The following is a 15,743-nucleotide window of genomic DNA, read 5'->3' as shown; positions in this document are numbered from 1 at the left end:
GTGACAGGGAAAAACTAAATTTAATGAATGGTTTTTTGTTTTTTTTTGGCGGTGTTAAAGTATCTTGCTGAATTGGTAAAGATTTTGGTGATCTGAATTACTTAAATGAATAATTTTTACTAATATGGAGGAGATGGATTGTTTATAATAGAGTTTGTGGAGTTAGAGAAATTAATATTCGTTTACTTATATCTGAATACTAGCCTGGGATTTGGTTTGGGAAGTCCGGGGGTGGGGTGGGATATAAGATTGTGTAACAATATTGTGTAATACTGGTGTTGTTTTTTTTATGATGAAAACAATAAAATTTTATATTGAAAAAAAAAAAAACAACAGTTGATGAAATGGTTAGAGCCCAGGGACAGGGTAAGGAAACAGGAGCCAAAGGCAATTGTTCTCTATACAGCAGTTGTACATTGTTTACTCTCTCTGCCTCTCTCTCTCTGCCTCTGTCTCTGTCACACACTCACACACAGAGAGGGGGGGGAGAGAGAATTAGAACATCATGATATATCAGTGAACGGATGAGTTACAAAAAAGAAGGAAATCAGTCTTCTGAAAAATGGGGAAAGTATATTAGCACCCTACAGTAATAGTACTGGCACTAACCAGGGTATTTGTGTGATAAACTTATTATATGCATATGTCGGTGAAGTGTGAAGTTTTGAAAGGGTGAAGTTTTAGCAGTAGTTAGATTTCTATAAGAGAGAGAGTATGATAGTATAGTGAATTATTCGCTCTCTCCATTATCATAATGACTGTATAGGTGCCCACCCATCCTTTGAATTGTATGGTGAGTGGGAACTGTATACCAAAAAAATTGAAGGTAGCAGGACAAATTAAAATTGATGTATAATTATATTACATGAATAATATAATTTATAATAATTTAGTGTACTCAATATATTCCAAATCCAAACTTAGCTTTGTTCTTGTGTATCTGTGTATCTGTGCGCAGGTGTATGTGTATTATTCAAATTATATAAAAATAATTGAATTAAAAATTACTGATTAAAATTAATTGTTTGTAAACTAAGGTACACTGTTTATAATACTGATTGATCCCCATCAATTATCTTGTCTTATGCACAATTCTCACACATAGACACACTATACAAACATATAGTCCCTCCCCCCCCCCAAAAAAAGAATCAGCTAAAAAAGGAGAAAAACAGGCTGGAAGGGAAGTGATGTTCATACTAGTAAAGGACAGAAAGAAAAAAGAAAGAGCAAACTGAATAGAGATGAAACAATATGAATAGAGATGAAACAAGATAACAGAACAGCTAAGGAAAAAAAAGAAAGACATCTGGAGAGAAAAGTAGAGCTTATAAGAATTAAAGCATTCATTAGATTAAACAAAGAGAGATGGGTCCTATCCTTGTACACTTTAGGGTGTTACTCTTTGCATATGCCTTACCACACTATAAAATTGAGTTGTTCTTTTTGTTTACAGAACCCTCTTTTCCTAAATATCCATAATTGCATGTCTCATCAATTCATTTATTTTGGTGCAGTTTTCCTCTTCATTAAAACTTTTCTATTTTTCATATACACAATTCTCATTTTATTTATTCCAACAATTCCTACATATGTCCCTTCCAAATTGGATAGAACTGATAGTGTTGAACTTTATGATAGGGGTGTATTGTATTGGTATATATTACAAAAAGCCTTTCTCTTTCCCTTTTTCTTTCCTTCTTTATTTCTCTTGAGGAAGGTTGTTTATTTGGGTTTCAGTTGCTATAAATATTGTTTCTCATTGCTTCCTAGACTGTATTTTACACCTTCTCCTAAGTTGATGTAACCTACATTTAAAGAGGTATATACAAGAAAGACTGTGGTTGTTTTTTTTTACATCATCTATATAAAATATTGATAATTATGTTTCTAATTGCACTGAGTAATTAATTAATCCTAGGGTAAGTAGAAAATTTATGCATCTCTAGGGATCTGTAAAATGCCAGCTCAGAAACAGAATCAAAGTTCTTCCAACATTTGTGAAGGAAATAGGAGTTATTTGCATACCAGTAGGAGGAACAAAGGCTTCTTTTAAGTTGAACTGAAGAAGAAACAAATATTATCCCAAGGAAGCAATAGGCATTTTGAATAGAATGTAGCTATTGTGATTGCTTCTTAGAGAACATTACTTTCTATCTGAAATTCAGTATGAGCCTCATGGGAGTTTGGAATTCATATTTGTAGAGAGTGAAAGGAACAGTATTTGCAGAAATCCTACTGATAAGTTTTTCTCTTATAAAATAAGTATTTTTCAGCCAAAAAATGAAAATGCCTTTCTGAACTAACAAGTCTGTATCCAGCGTATCATTAGAGACTTTACTTATATTTTAAAAACTTCATCCATTTCCCAGATGTTCTCTCTAATCTACAATTTTCTTCCAAACATGAGTATTCTTCTACCACTGCTCTTGTGTGGATGTATTTCTCAGATCTTTCTCCTTTTTTGAACAGGAGAATATGTTTAATTATGTTAGATCCTGTTTTTCAGCCTGTAAAAACTTTGCAAAAACAAAGAGCTTGCATTATCCCAGTTTTTAAAATGTAGTTATAGTTTATGACTATCTTTGTAAGACATTTATTTAGCCTTTTTGAGGCTAATATTTCTAAAATGTGAGAAGGGATGATGATGATGACGACGACAACAACAACAATAATAATAATGGCAGAGGTCTTTTACAGGTGAAACAAACTGGAAGAGGAAAAACACAGCTTAAATGACTACATTAAAAAGTAAAAGAGTCTCTGCTGAAGGAGGTGAACAAGGGAAACCTCTTGAAAACAACAAGACTGAAAGCAGAATGTCGAAAGGAAACCAATTGAGTATCAAATTTCTAACAGTCAATATCTGAAGGACATTGAAGGAAAGGTAGATACAAAGCTAAGATGGAACTTGTTGAGATCAGAAGTGCTGAAGAAAGAAGCTGAGGGCTTCATTTTGGCTGCTCAAGAACAAGCCTTGCAGACCAATTCCATGAAAGCAAAAATTCAACATGTCAGCAACAACAGCAAATATCACTTATGCAACAAGAAAGATGAAAGAGCGGATCACCTTATCAGTGGCTGCAGCAAAATCTCACAGACTGATATCTACAATGTCATGATCAAGTTGCCAAAATTATACAGTGGAAGCTTTGTCAGAAGTTTGCAGCAAAAATTACTGGGAACACCAAATCAACAAAAGTTCTTGAAAATGAGCAAGACAAGATTCTGTGGGACTTTCTGATCCAAACAGAGACATCTGGCCCACAACATGCCTGACATCACTATTGTAGAAAAGAAAAATGTCTGTTTCATTCATATTACAATACCAAGTGATGCATGAATTGAAGAGAAACAGCTAGAAAAAATAAGGAAATATTGTGATTTGTAAACTGAACCTGAGCGATTGTGGAGGAAGAAATCAATGGTTGTACCAATAGTAATAGGAGCCATTGGAACAATACCCAAAAGGCTGCCTAGATACATGGAAATTTTGAAATTATTAGACCTGAATATCCTGACTTTGCACAAAACCACCCTACTCAAGCAAGCTAGAAAATGAAGAAAGAAGAGAAACTGAAGAACAAGACCAAAAAATATCTGGTCAAGAAATATAACTTAGAAACAAGGAAGATTAAGGAGCACTGGAAATAACCAAGCAGCATAATATAGTCAAGAAGATCAATGGATACAAAGCTTGAATTTGCACATTACAGGCAGAATCTCCAATTTCAGTTAAATCAGAAACGTTTCTGCTAATCCATCAATGGAGAGACTAGAGTGAACCAGCCGGCATCTGACAAAGAAGAAACAGTATTGTTCTGAGCACAAGAACAATACAACAAGGATGCAGCTTGGATAGAGGAGTTGTTAAGAATAAAAAAGAAGCTGAAATGAAATGCAGGACATTGCGACCATTGTAAATGGATTATATTGGATGCAATAAATATGTCCATTATTTTGAGAGATATCTGGATGGCAATGTGACCCATTGTACCAGAGGTCAGCTAAAAGAGAGCCCATTAAATTGAAATTTCAGTGCATACTAATGATAGTATAAAAATGCTTTTTCAATAAATCATAACAATAAGATGTAACAATTAAAAAAAACCCATGGATTTCATCATCTGTAATGGGCAGTAAGGAATAACCTGAACAGGGGGAACTATCCCAATCAAGGCAATGATCAGATAAAAGGCACCTGAATGCATTTCTGTATTTCAGATATGTCCCCCTAGTTCTCATGAAACTAAAGAGAGGGAGGGAGGAAGCAAATTCAGATGCACAAGATTCTGTTGATGTAACCTCATAATAAAGTAATATTAGCATTCATATCATAAGTCTGATCTACCTTGATGTGTTGATGCCATCCTTTAGGTTAGAGAAGATGATCATTTAAATAGCAAATCATGACAAGTTCTAATTTAATTTGCTTAACAATAATTGCTGAAAATGTAACAATTTGGCATTCTTTTTTTTTATATAAATTTTTTATTAATTTTTGAAATTAAACAACAAATAATACAAATATGATGCATTTACTTACACAAGCAAAAAAGATAATCCTACTCAATACGTTTTCGGAGACGCTCGGCAGTCCCCGCGTTGCCTCCACCCTCATTCACTTTCCTCTTCCTTCCTCCCCCTAAACCCACAACCTCTCCTCTTTCCTCCTTTCCACCTCCCTACATCCCATCTCCCTTCTTAACCACCTCATCGAGTGCAATTTGGGGTACCAGCCGAGCATCTCTTTTTAATACAATTCCATTATTTACCTATAACATATAAATACATCAATTTTTATAATTTCTATCCCCTAATCCCCTTCTCCCCTCCCCCCCTGGACTTCCCAGAGCTGAGTACAGGAATAATCACATAATAATCCAAGTCTAACCCAAGCAACCCATAACAATTTGGCATTCTTAATCTTGGGTGCAAAAATTCATGCTGTGAAGTCAAACTATAAAATTTAAGTCAGAATAAAGATGCTATACAGCATTCTGACATGCAATTTATTCAGAGGGGCTATCACATAAGCTGTTTTCTGAGAAAATGTCTGTTGAGGAAAACTTGTAAAAGGGTCAAATGGACTTCTATCCATATTTTCATGAAATACAGCAAATCAATATGTATCTGCTCCTTGGCTTTAACTGCATTAGACATACAGTTTCTCAGACAATTTGCAAATTTCTTCTCCTGATTTGCTATTAAAATATTTAACTTAAGACTGCTACCTTTTTTACAGCACAACAAAAAAAATTAAATTATGTTTTTATATAGTAATTTCTTATTCTTGAAATAGGAAGTCAATCCTATTTCTAGTTTAGGGAAGTTAGACCCCATTAAACTCACTACATAAAAGTGTTTTATGGTACTTTTAACTGAAACTCTAATTGACAAATGTATAATTTTTATGGGAGTTACTTATAAAGATAAGTTATGGTTTATTTAACTATGACTATGGAATAAACCACACATTCCTGGGTTCATACAAAAATTGCAAACTAAAAACAAGCAAACCACATTATGTTTTAGCATGATGTCAAATTAGAGTGAGCTATCTTCCTAGAAATTAGTGGGGAAGAACAATTTCAAAAAGGTTGACTACATTTAATTGTATTTATTCATTTATATCTAGATGGTGCTCCCAGTTATGTGGCAATATTAGCTAACTATGGCTGATTTTAAAAAAATCTCAGAAGGGTCAAACTTTATTAGTGCTGGGTGCAAACAAACCAGGAATCTCAATAGGTTAGAGTACAAAATATCCAAGAAAAAGGCAATGGCAAACCTTTCCATAAACACACATACCCTTGATTAATAGAAGCAGAATAAATTATGCCACAGCCTAATGTTTTCTGAATGGCTATTTCTGTAGGTTTGGAGAGGTACATTAGCTCGACTCCAATACAAGAGGACCCGAGCTGCCCTCAAGATTTTAAAATGTTACCGTCGATACAAAGTGAAGTCTTATATCTGTGAGGTTGCCCGACGATTTCAAAATGTGAAGTCTATGAAAGGTTATGGGAAGCATGTGAAATGGCCTAATCCTCCAAAGGTTTTGCGACGGTTTGAAGAAGCTCTACATGCAATCTATTACAGGTAAGAAATGGGAACAATCCGTTCCTTGAGTTATGAAGCTTGGGCAGTGCCACCCAGCATCTTCAGCATCTCTCTGTGGAGTTATCTTTGTAGATTGAATAGTAGAGATGCTACTTCAAGAAGCATCAACCACAGAAAGAATACCATTGTACATTTCTAATGACATGAGTCAACTGAACATCTTTTCTGAATGAAAATACTCATATTGATCGATAATTTTGAATTTTTGTTTCACAATCCTTGCCTTATGTCAAAGTCCTGTATGACTTCTTAATTTTTTTCTCAGATGGAGAGCACATGAACTAATTAAAAGTATCCCACCCAAAGATTTGCCACAAATCAAGGCAAAAGTGGCAGCATTGGAGTTGCTTAAGGGCCATCGAGGGGATATTGGATTGCAAAGGGTCTGGCAGGGCAACTACCTTGCATTGGTAAATATAGTAGAACCTGTCAAAATTCAGTCATTGTTTCTTTTAATACTACAAAAATGAAAACATAAATGAATAGTGAACTATTTGTAGTTCTTGCTAGATAAAATAATAATTTATTAAATTAATTAATTAATTAAATTAACATGTGTTCCTGCCAGACAAAATAGTGGTAATATTGTTCAGTAGGTAAGCTAATCTGGTCTTCTAGTCTAAACTGAACTCCTGAAAATTCAAGTTTGGCCTCCATATTCCAACTGTACTTGAAAATTTGTGGAATCTTCTCCAAAAGTTTTGAGCCAGTGGATATGTTTGGAAATTTAAAATCATATTACAGACACTCTTGCAATATTAATGTCAGCAGTAGGTTTAGCCAATAAAAAAATCTATATACCAAGATGAAAACCTATGTTGGAATTTTTCTGTATGCCCCTATGTCTCTTTATTTTTTTTAATCAGACAGTTGTGGGAGAAATAAGAATAATTGAAATAGCAGCAAAAAATTTTTTGTGGTACCTGCTGTCTACAACAGCAATCCCCCATATGATTATCACCCTGATAATGTTCAGAAAGTCACTGAAAAATTTGACTATTTTCCTGGCTTTGGGGCATGGGAGTAGGAAAGCTAATCTAGGTATATTCTATTCTAAACTGAACTCCTGAAATTATAAGATGCTGTGCTTATTGTAGAGAGTTTGCCTTTTGGACACCTATGTCCATCTCCTTAATTTTATTTCTTGACTTTTTAAACTTAAGCAAACGGAGAACAATAGCTACATTTATTACTAATGTATATTTGATTTGGAATACTAAAGATGCTCTGGACTTGTTTTAATAATAGATAAGTTTATTGTTTCTTTAAGAATCCTGGTAATTCTCAGGCTACAGGTTCATTCACCTCTGTTACTTCTGAGTTGCAACGCAAGGACAAGTTCATGAAGATTCTTTTCTCATCTCAAGTTCGTAAGGTAAGCTGGAGAAAATTGGAAAAAATTCACATAGTGGTAATAACAATAAATCAGGCATTCTAAAATTAATATCTATACCTAGCCTTATTACTGTTTGTATATTTTTCTCAGCTTTGTTCCAGGATAATTGGTTGTATCTTGAAGAATTTCCTTGCTAAGTTTGTGCGTCTATGCAAAATCAGGCAAAATTTTGCACTGAAACGAAAACATAGCATTTAATGGTCTTGGATTCTTCAGGTTCCCCTTTTGTCCAATATTTTGGGAAAGAAATGCTGCTGTGTTCAAAACCTCCAATAAAGATGCAATAGAATAGATCATTTGAACATAAGCTTTCTTCTTCAGTACAAAGGACAGCTCCTTGTATGCAAGGTGGGATGCTGGTATTACAAGAAATTGTGAAGTCCTTGTTTTCTTGGAAGCCTGTGTGAGCATTGGTCATTAAATATGATCAATAACTTGATATGATTCAAGTGATAACAATCCAGAGCAAAATAAAAACAATACCAATAATTACTTGCATGACTTTGCACAAAGTAAGAATTCCTTGATCCAACTAATTAGTAGATGCTTTTCATGTTACCTCTAACATATTAAATTCTGAAGTTCTTGATATGAACATAATGAGTTGTTTGAAAAAGGAAATCAGGGACTGCCCCATCATGTTCACTTAATTAATGTAATATGCAAAAGTAACCTAGTGTCTGTGTCTGTGTGTGTAAATATTTGCTCATTGAATTAGAGGTAAATTCTTGAAGGTTAGATTAAATGGATCCTTGACAATATTGCTAACATCGATGCTACAAAAGTTGATCAGAGACCAAAAATCAAAGACGATTCAGTTAAAATGCATCATATAGACATGGACAAGACTGGAAAAATAGAGATTTATATTCCAGTCACAAAATGGGGCAGTGCTAAAGAATGCTCAGACCTTATAGTTCAACTTATTTTCCACTTGAATTAGGATAATTGTTAAGATTTTGCTATTTGTGCTTCAGTAGCACATGGAAAAACAACTATATTCAGAAAGACATAGGACAGTCTTCCCATTTATATATCTGATTTTTTGTAAAATTTACTAATCCATTCTTTCAATTTAACACCACTGGTGTTAAAGGAGAAATTCCTGGCATTAACCAATATCTCCATTTATTCCATAGTTCTATCAATTTTTTTAAAAAGGGATTTTGAATCCTCTTAATAATTTTTTAACATCCTTTTTGAACCAATATGTTTTTATAGGATCACCTATTTCCCTTAATTCCTTCAACTCTATATCGGTCCATAATAAATATATAATAGGTCAACAGCCTCTTTTTGTTTACCACAGTACATATGATCGTCGCTATTGTAATCTTGACTTTTTTTAGATCTTTTTAATAGGCATATTTGTTCTTTATTAATAAAATATATTAAATATTTTTAAAATATTTTATAAAATAAAAATAAACTGTTCACCAGGAGCACTTACAGGAGCAGTTAAGGTTGGATGTTTTGGACAAGCAATGCAAAGGCAGCAGTCATTGGAAAAGACTATGATTTTTGGAAAAACTTTGGGAGGCAAGTGAAAAAGAGTCTAACAGAAAAAAAGACTCTGATAAAAGATAAAATAGCCAGATATCCTCATTGTTGACATAAGCATTGACTTACAAGAGCTCAAAGAAACAATTACTAAGACAATTCTGGCAAATTTGTGTCCTTTGTGTCACAAAAAGTTGGAAGTGACTAAATGACTGAAGCAACAGTAATTTTCAGGAAATGAGTAGCATGTAACAGTAATGTGAATGAAAGGTAGAAGTGGAAGAGGAGTGGGCAAAAGCAAGATAAAACAAAACCACAGAGATTTGAGTAGGTTATCTTTAATGTTAGCTGAGGATAACTCTTGAAAATTATAATGGGAAAAGAAAATATCTTCCTTAGCTTCAAGTACAAAGTAGCTGCAGACCACAGCAATTTTCCAGAACAGGAACTAGTTACCATAATCAGTTACCAATATCAGACATCCAATAGTGGATCAAGAACATGAAGAGCTAGACAGCACTTGGCCTGAACACGATCCATGCCTGCTGGCTAAAGAAACTGACCCCTACCAGCATAGACAAACCAGATGCTAGCAGCAGGATTTCAGCCAAACTGGCCAACACAAAGAAAGATAGTGCTCATCATGAAAGACCCCCCACAAGGGAAGAGCACTATCCAACTTGACAATAACCTGCTTCCCCACAACATGGAAAATCCTATCAGACATCATAACTATCCAGTTTTTTGCTGCAATTATTAAGCAAATCATTGCAATATTAAAGCAAACCATGTGGTCATTAAGTGAACTTGCTTTCCCCATTTACTTTGTCCAAAGCCCTCTGGGAAGCTTGCAAATGGTGATCACGTGATCCTGGGATACTGCAACTATTGTAAATACATGATGGTTGCTAAGCACTTGAATTTTGTCCATATAGCCTTGGGGATGCTGCAGCAGTTTTAAGTTGAGGACTTATTTTCACATCATCATAACTTCAGTCATTAAATGAATGGTCATAAGTTGAGAACTATCTATGAGGAATTATTCTTGTGATGTCCAGCAGAGAGAGTACATGCAGCCTGGTCAAATTTAAGACCTAGCAAAATTTCAAAATTGTGATGGAGGAGAGATAGAAAATGGCCATGACCCATTTCAAAAGACCTCACAAGCTGTGTGGCTGGGAACCAATCTTGTTTGATTTGAAGGTTAAAAAATACTTCTGGTGTTTTTGAAATTTAATTTAATGTATAGAGGCTTTCCGGCAAGAGCCCTATATGGAGTAAAGCTTGACAGGTTCCTATCCCTAAGAAGGCTTTGTCGTGCCTCTTTGCCAAATTAGTCTGCCTTGATTGTGGAGCATATAGAAGGCTCTTTACTGCAAATCAGACTGTGGGCAGTGTTTCAGGTATCATGCTTCCAATTTACTTGAGACTTTATAAATAGGATCTGAACATCTTGAAATGTGTCACAAAAATAATTAGCAGTTAAAGCAGTTCGTGAAAAACTGGTGTATATCAATAGAGCGGGTGCCAGAAAGCAATCTGGCTGCTCTATTTTCCACTAATTACAATTCTCAACATAGAGTCCTCATTATATCCTGTTTCTAAAATAAAAAGGTTGCAATTATTTCCTGAACATGAACTCTGTGTGAGGGACATAATGTAGGTTTCATTTTCTAACTTATTAAGCCAAATAATATGTAGAGTTGGCACCTTTATCTAGGATTAACTCATGGAGATTTCTAATACTGAAATGGACTATGATTTAAACATGATGCTTTGCTAATAAGGCAGATCAGTTTATTGAGATTAGAGAAAGTTTCAGAAAAAAAGACTGAATTTTTCTGTTCTTTCTCTGCATATCTGGCACTCTCTGCTAAACAACCATCATGATAGCAGCATGCAGTGATTAATCAGTGACAAAAATATTTCCTTTACTCAGCTAATTGATGGCCAGATTATCAAAAATAATAGTTTTTGGTTAGTCTTTTAGTGTTCTCTAGCCTGAGTCCTAGAAGGAGAGTATTCCCCAACTGCGTGGCCAAAATAAAGAAAATTTGTCAGATCCAAAAAAGTCAAATTGTTTGGTGAATGATGATATAAATCTGAAGCAGATCTGAAGTTAGGGGTAGTTTAGTGTTCTTTATGTCAAAAGAATACCTTAAACTAATATCATTGCAAAAGGTTTATATAAATACATACAAATGTGTACTAATTTTTAGAATATTATTTTCTATATATATTGTTAAAATAAAATTCAATTATTTAAAGCGAAATTTAAATATTTTAAGGAAGCGTTTATCAGATTTCCTCTGTAGCGACCTGGACTTCAAACAGCTAGTCCAAAAAAAAAAAAAGTTCTCAGAACTCTAATTAATGCATTTTGTTAGAAATATTAAAATTTCAACTTCAACAATTCTAATGAGCACTCTTATTTGCAAATGCAATATCTATATAATGCAGACCAAGATTCCGGTTTTCACAATAATAATTCTTTCAGTTTGTGTGTAATATATTGTACTGTTTTTAAGATAATAATTGTAATACTGGTGTGTGTTTTAATTATTTGCAGATAAACCGCTTCAATAAGGTAGAAAATCGAGCAATTTTTATAACTGACAGGCATCTTTATAAGATGGACCCTGTAAAGCACTACAAAGTGATGAAAACTATCCCATTGTATAATGTAAGTATTACTCTGTTGACTTCCGGAATATTTTCTTTGGGATTTATTTTTTATGCATTGTTACTTGCTAAAAATATACTATATATATTGTGGTTATATAATAAGAAAGTTTCTATTTGTTGTACTGTTTACTTGCTATAATTTCCAATGGTTGAAAATTTCAGCATGGTTTAACAGAATATGATCATTTTAAAATAACATTGGCAATCCCAACCAGAGATATAAATCTTGAAACCCTTATCCAAATTTTGCTTTTAGCTATTGTACCTATTCATGCTTTATGAACTCCATACTTCTCAGTGTAATCATACAGTATCTACTGACCTTCCCCTCCCATTTCCCATTATCATTGCAATCCTTTATTCTGTATTGCTATATTACTCAGCTTTCCTGCTGTATGTCTTAGTGCAGAATGGGTTATCCCAAGTTAAAAGGTCAGAATTTTTTTTTAAAGCAAGAACAGTGATATCATTTGTAAACCCTTCCCCTTCATCTCACTAATAATCCTCTCAGGAGCTGATTGGATACCCTGGGCTGGGAAATACATTTCTCCAATTATAAGTTATTGTTGAAATTTGTTTGTTTTAGGAATGACTTGTCTTGAATAGCAATTAAAATATGCCAAATCATATTAAAATAGCTTGGTCTTTTGACACTGTTAAGAGTAAAAATGCTAAGTACCGGTAGCTGTAAGAGAGAGAGAAGGAAGGAAGGAAGGAAGGAAGGAAGGAAGGAAGGAGGGAGGGAGGGAGGGAGGGAGGGAGGAGAGAGAGAGAGAGAGAGAGAGAGAGAGAGAGAGAGAGAGAGTATATAAGATTTCTCTTGAAGGTTTAGATAGACAAATTACTTCAGTTGCTGTGAGAAACTTCCTAAACACTTCTTATCTTCCAGTTAATTATGCCTTAGAGAGGACCAAGAGGGAAGTGGTTTTCTATATACTATATTAACAAGCATTCTTACAGTGAAAAGTTTAATGAAATCATCTTATATAGTGACTTTTCAAAATTAAACAGACTTTTTTTTTGTTTAGCATATGTTCATTCCTTTAAGGCAGATGTGTGTCCATCAAGCATACTTCCAACCAATTTATGATTAATTTAGTTTATGTACTGTCCTTCCTATCTAACAATAAGCTTGACTTCCCCCAAGGAAATCTGGAATTTAAATGTAATGAGAGCAATTTAGAATACTAAGGGAAGAAATGAAGGCATTTAAAATATTTAGAATTGCATTTTTAAGCATCATCTTGAAGCTTAAAATCTCCAATGCTGGGATCAGTTTTACTAATGTATAAGAATGCATATAATAACAGATCCAGGTATAACTTGAATAAAAAGCAACTGAGAGGAACAAATGAAATGAAATGATTAACATATTCAAATAGAATCCCTTTTTTTCTTCCTCAGTTGGTCATGGGAATGTTTTCAACAATGGTTGCTATGTGCTCAGTGATATAGCTAGTCTAGTCCTTTAGCATCAATAGGGCACATATAGCAACACATTTAGCAACATTTACCATCAGCATGCTGGCCCTAAGTGGGTGATTTTGCCCAGTGGAGTGTTTTTTTTCTGTTCTTATTATATTAAAATACTTTTTAAAAGAAATAAACCACCAGCCTCAAGATTTTAAATTGCTATTCAATTAAAAAACATCAAGCCAGTTATGTTTATTTTTTTATCCTATTTCATAATATAAGTAGTTGATGTATTGTTTATAGTTTTTATTTTTCCCGAGAAGCCCTAGAAATTAGTTTCCTTAGAAATTTTGTGGAGAGAATAATATTCAGTTACTGATGTTTATTTCTTCCTCTTATACGTATCGTTATTAATTTTAAATAATACAGTGTCTGTACTGAAACCAGGCTTGTTGAGCTTCATTTGTCTATCAACCCATGTTCACCATTGTGGTTTCTAAAGCTTCCTTGTCAACATCGCAATATCCCCATGGAACCTGTTGCCATAGCAGGCATCAACTGATGTCTGGTTCTCCTGCAACTTGTTTTCTAGCTTAGGAAGCTATACATATCACTTCTAACCTTTTAAAAAAAAGGATATCACCAAGTAGAAATATTTACTTGGCGTCTTTGACATCTAGAAGTAGAAATAATTATTTTTTGGATGAGAACAATGATGTTGCAGGAAAAAAATTCAAAAATGGAGGAAATTTTTGAAATATGGAAGAAATATGTTCACTTTATATTTAGCAAGGGTATGCTGTATTTAAAGGATTTCATTTGTTAATTTATAATTTATTGATTTTACTAAAAGGAAAAGTTGTACATAGTATTACTATTGCTTCAGACAATTTTTGTTAAAATGAACCAGGATCAATTACTGCAGTCAACTTGGTATATTAAGAATGTGGATTAATGTAAGGTATATCACAAAGCAATTGTTCAGTTGCTTCAGTGTGTCCTCCTATTAGGGCAAACCACCATTATTCATGCCATTCCCCAACTATTAGATTACATTTAAATCAATTCTTTATTTCATGCCAACAACATGTACGTAATTGATTATAAAATTCCCAGGCTTGTGTTACATAAATTACCTTTCTGTTTCAAAAATTACTGAAACAAATTATAGACCGAGACTGCATTTACATGTCATGTTAAGCCAGAATTCTCCAATAATCTCATCTCATTGTGAGACGATATAGCCTAAATCAGGGGTCTCAAAATGCCGGCCTGCGGGCCGGATGCATCACGCGGAAGCCATGCCCACCCCATTGCTGGCAATGGCAAAACAGTCCTGATACATTGCGCGATGTCACGTGATGTCGCGAGTTTGACATGTCTGGAATTGAGAATTCCTTTAACTGAATATGAAATATTAGTGAACCTTATAAGTGAGATGCTTAATAACGCAGTATACCTGCTTGAACAGGTAGGCTTTAAACTGGATTAACGTAGTATCATTTCTACCTATAAGTATTGCTATTTTAGGTTCTGTTATAACACCAGCTTTCTGTTCCACAGAACATGACTCAGTCTTAATTTTCCCATCCAGAGACAGATAGTTCTAGAAGACTAAACTGGCTTTTTTTTGTGCTTCAATAGAAGCTAATTATGAAATTTGACATCTCTTTACATACCTTAAGAAATTAATGGCCTGGATAATGTAAATATAGTGGAACATTCTAGTCTATGTATACTTTTGTCATTTTTTTTTAACATTGAGGCTGTTGGGAGAATGTTGAATAGCAGTAGAGATAATTATCATTCAGCATCCGCTTATTCATGGACTGGGGACAAGATGGTAAGGGCAATGACAAAGTGACATGGGAAAATTTATATTGTTGAGACACGATTGTTCCATGGTTAATTACAAGTGGGAATCTGACCTAAGAAAGCCGTTGTATAATAGATTGTCTTGAGAGGCAACAAATACTCTAAATATTCTTGCCTTTAGTCTATAAAGTATATTCTACAGCATAAAACATTGCTAGCTTTAACATTCTTATTTCATGCAGCTAACAGGACTGAGTGTCTCTAATGGAAAGGATCAGCTTGTGGTTTTCCACACAAAAGACAACAACGATCTAATTGTTTGCCTTGTCAGTATGCATTCACTTAATGAGAACAGAATTGGGGAGCTGGTTGGAGTCGTGGCAAATCACTTCAAAAGGTAAGAGGAATATGCACCTCTGAATCTGAAACAAATATGAAAGTAAAAACTAAGCCAATTGATGATATAGGTAGCCCTTGATTTACAACTATTCATTTAGCAACTGTGAAAAGTTACAATGGTGCTGAAAAAAATCCATTCCTTGCACTTATGACTCTTGCATCATCCCCATGGTCACATTATTGCAATTCAAGCACTTAGCAACCAGCTCACATTTACGACCAGTTGCAGTGTTCTGCAGTCACATAATCAGGATTTGCAATTTTTTTTGCCAGTTTATGGCAAAAAAAAAAAAGCAATTTGGAAGAATGGTTTGTACTTACAATCTCAGTGTTCACTTAATGATCATTGTTGAAATGGTTGTAAAATTGGTCTTTGACTTAAGACCGCAATGACTTACAATGAAAATTCTGG

The 15,743-nt window shown here is 34.1% G+C and overlaps 1 protein-coding gene across 1 annotated transcript in view; it reads left to right on the top strand.

The window, feature by feature from the left end:
* The window catches only part of LOC107286289 (unconventional myosin-Id), a 68,208-nt gene extending 52,814 nt beyond the window's left edge, over positions 1-15,394 (top strand). The window contains exons 20-24 of the mRNA XM_015814639.1: positions 5,879-6,102; positions 6,389-6,533; positions 7,394-7,498; positions 11,589-11,702; positions 15,175-15,394. Coding sequence (XP_015670125.1) covers positions 5,879-6,102; positions 6,389-6,533; positions 7,394-7,498; positions 11,589-11,702; positions 15,175-15,333 — 747 coding nt within the window. The 3' untranslated portion in view covers positions 15,334-15,394. The remainder of the gene's footprint in view (positions 1-5,878; positions 6,103-6,388; positions 6,534-7,393; positions 7,499-11,588; positions 11,703-15,174) is intronic.
* The last annotated feature ends 349 nt before the right edge of the window (positions 15,395-15,743 follow it).

Source organism: Protobothrops mucrosquamatus, unplaced genomic scaffold (genome assembly GCF_001527695.2).
Source record: "Protobothrops mucrosquamatus isolate PMUCROS unplaced genomic scaffold, P.Mucros_1.0 scaffold269, whole genome shotgun sequence".
In the NCBI taxonomy this organism is placed as follows: Eukaryota; Metazoa; Chordata; class Lepidosauria; order Squamata; family Viperidae; genus Protobothrops; species Protobothrops mucrosquamatus.
The sequence above is the reverse complement of the archived record's forward strand: the minus strand, read 5'-3'. Positions and strand labels throughout refer to the sequence as shown.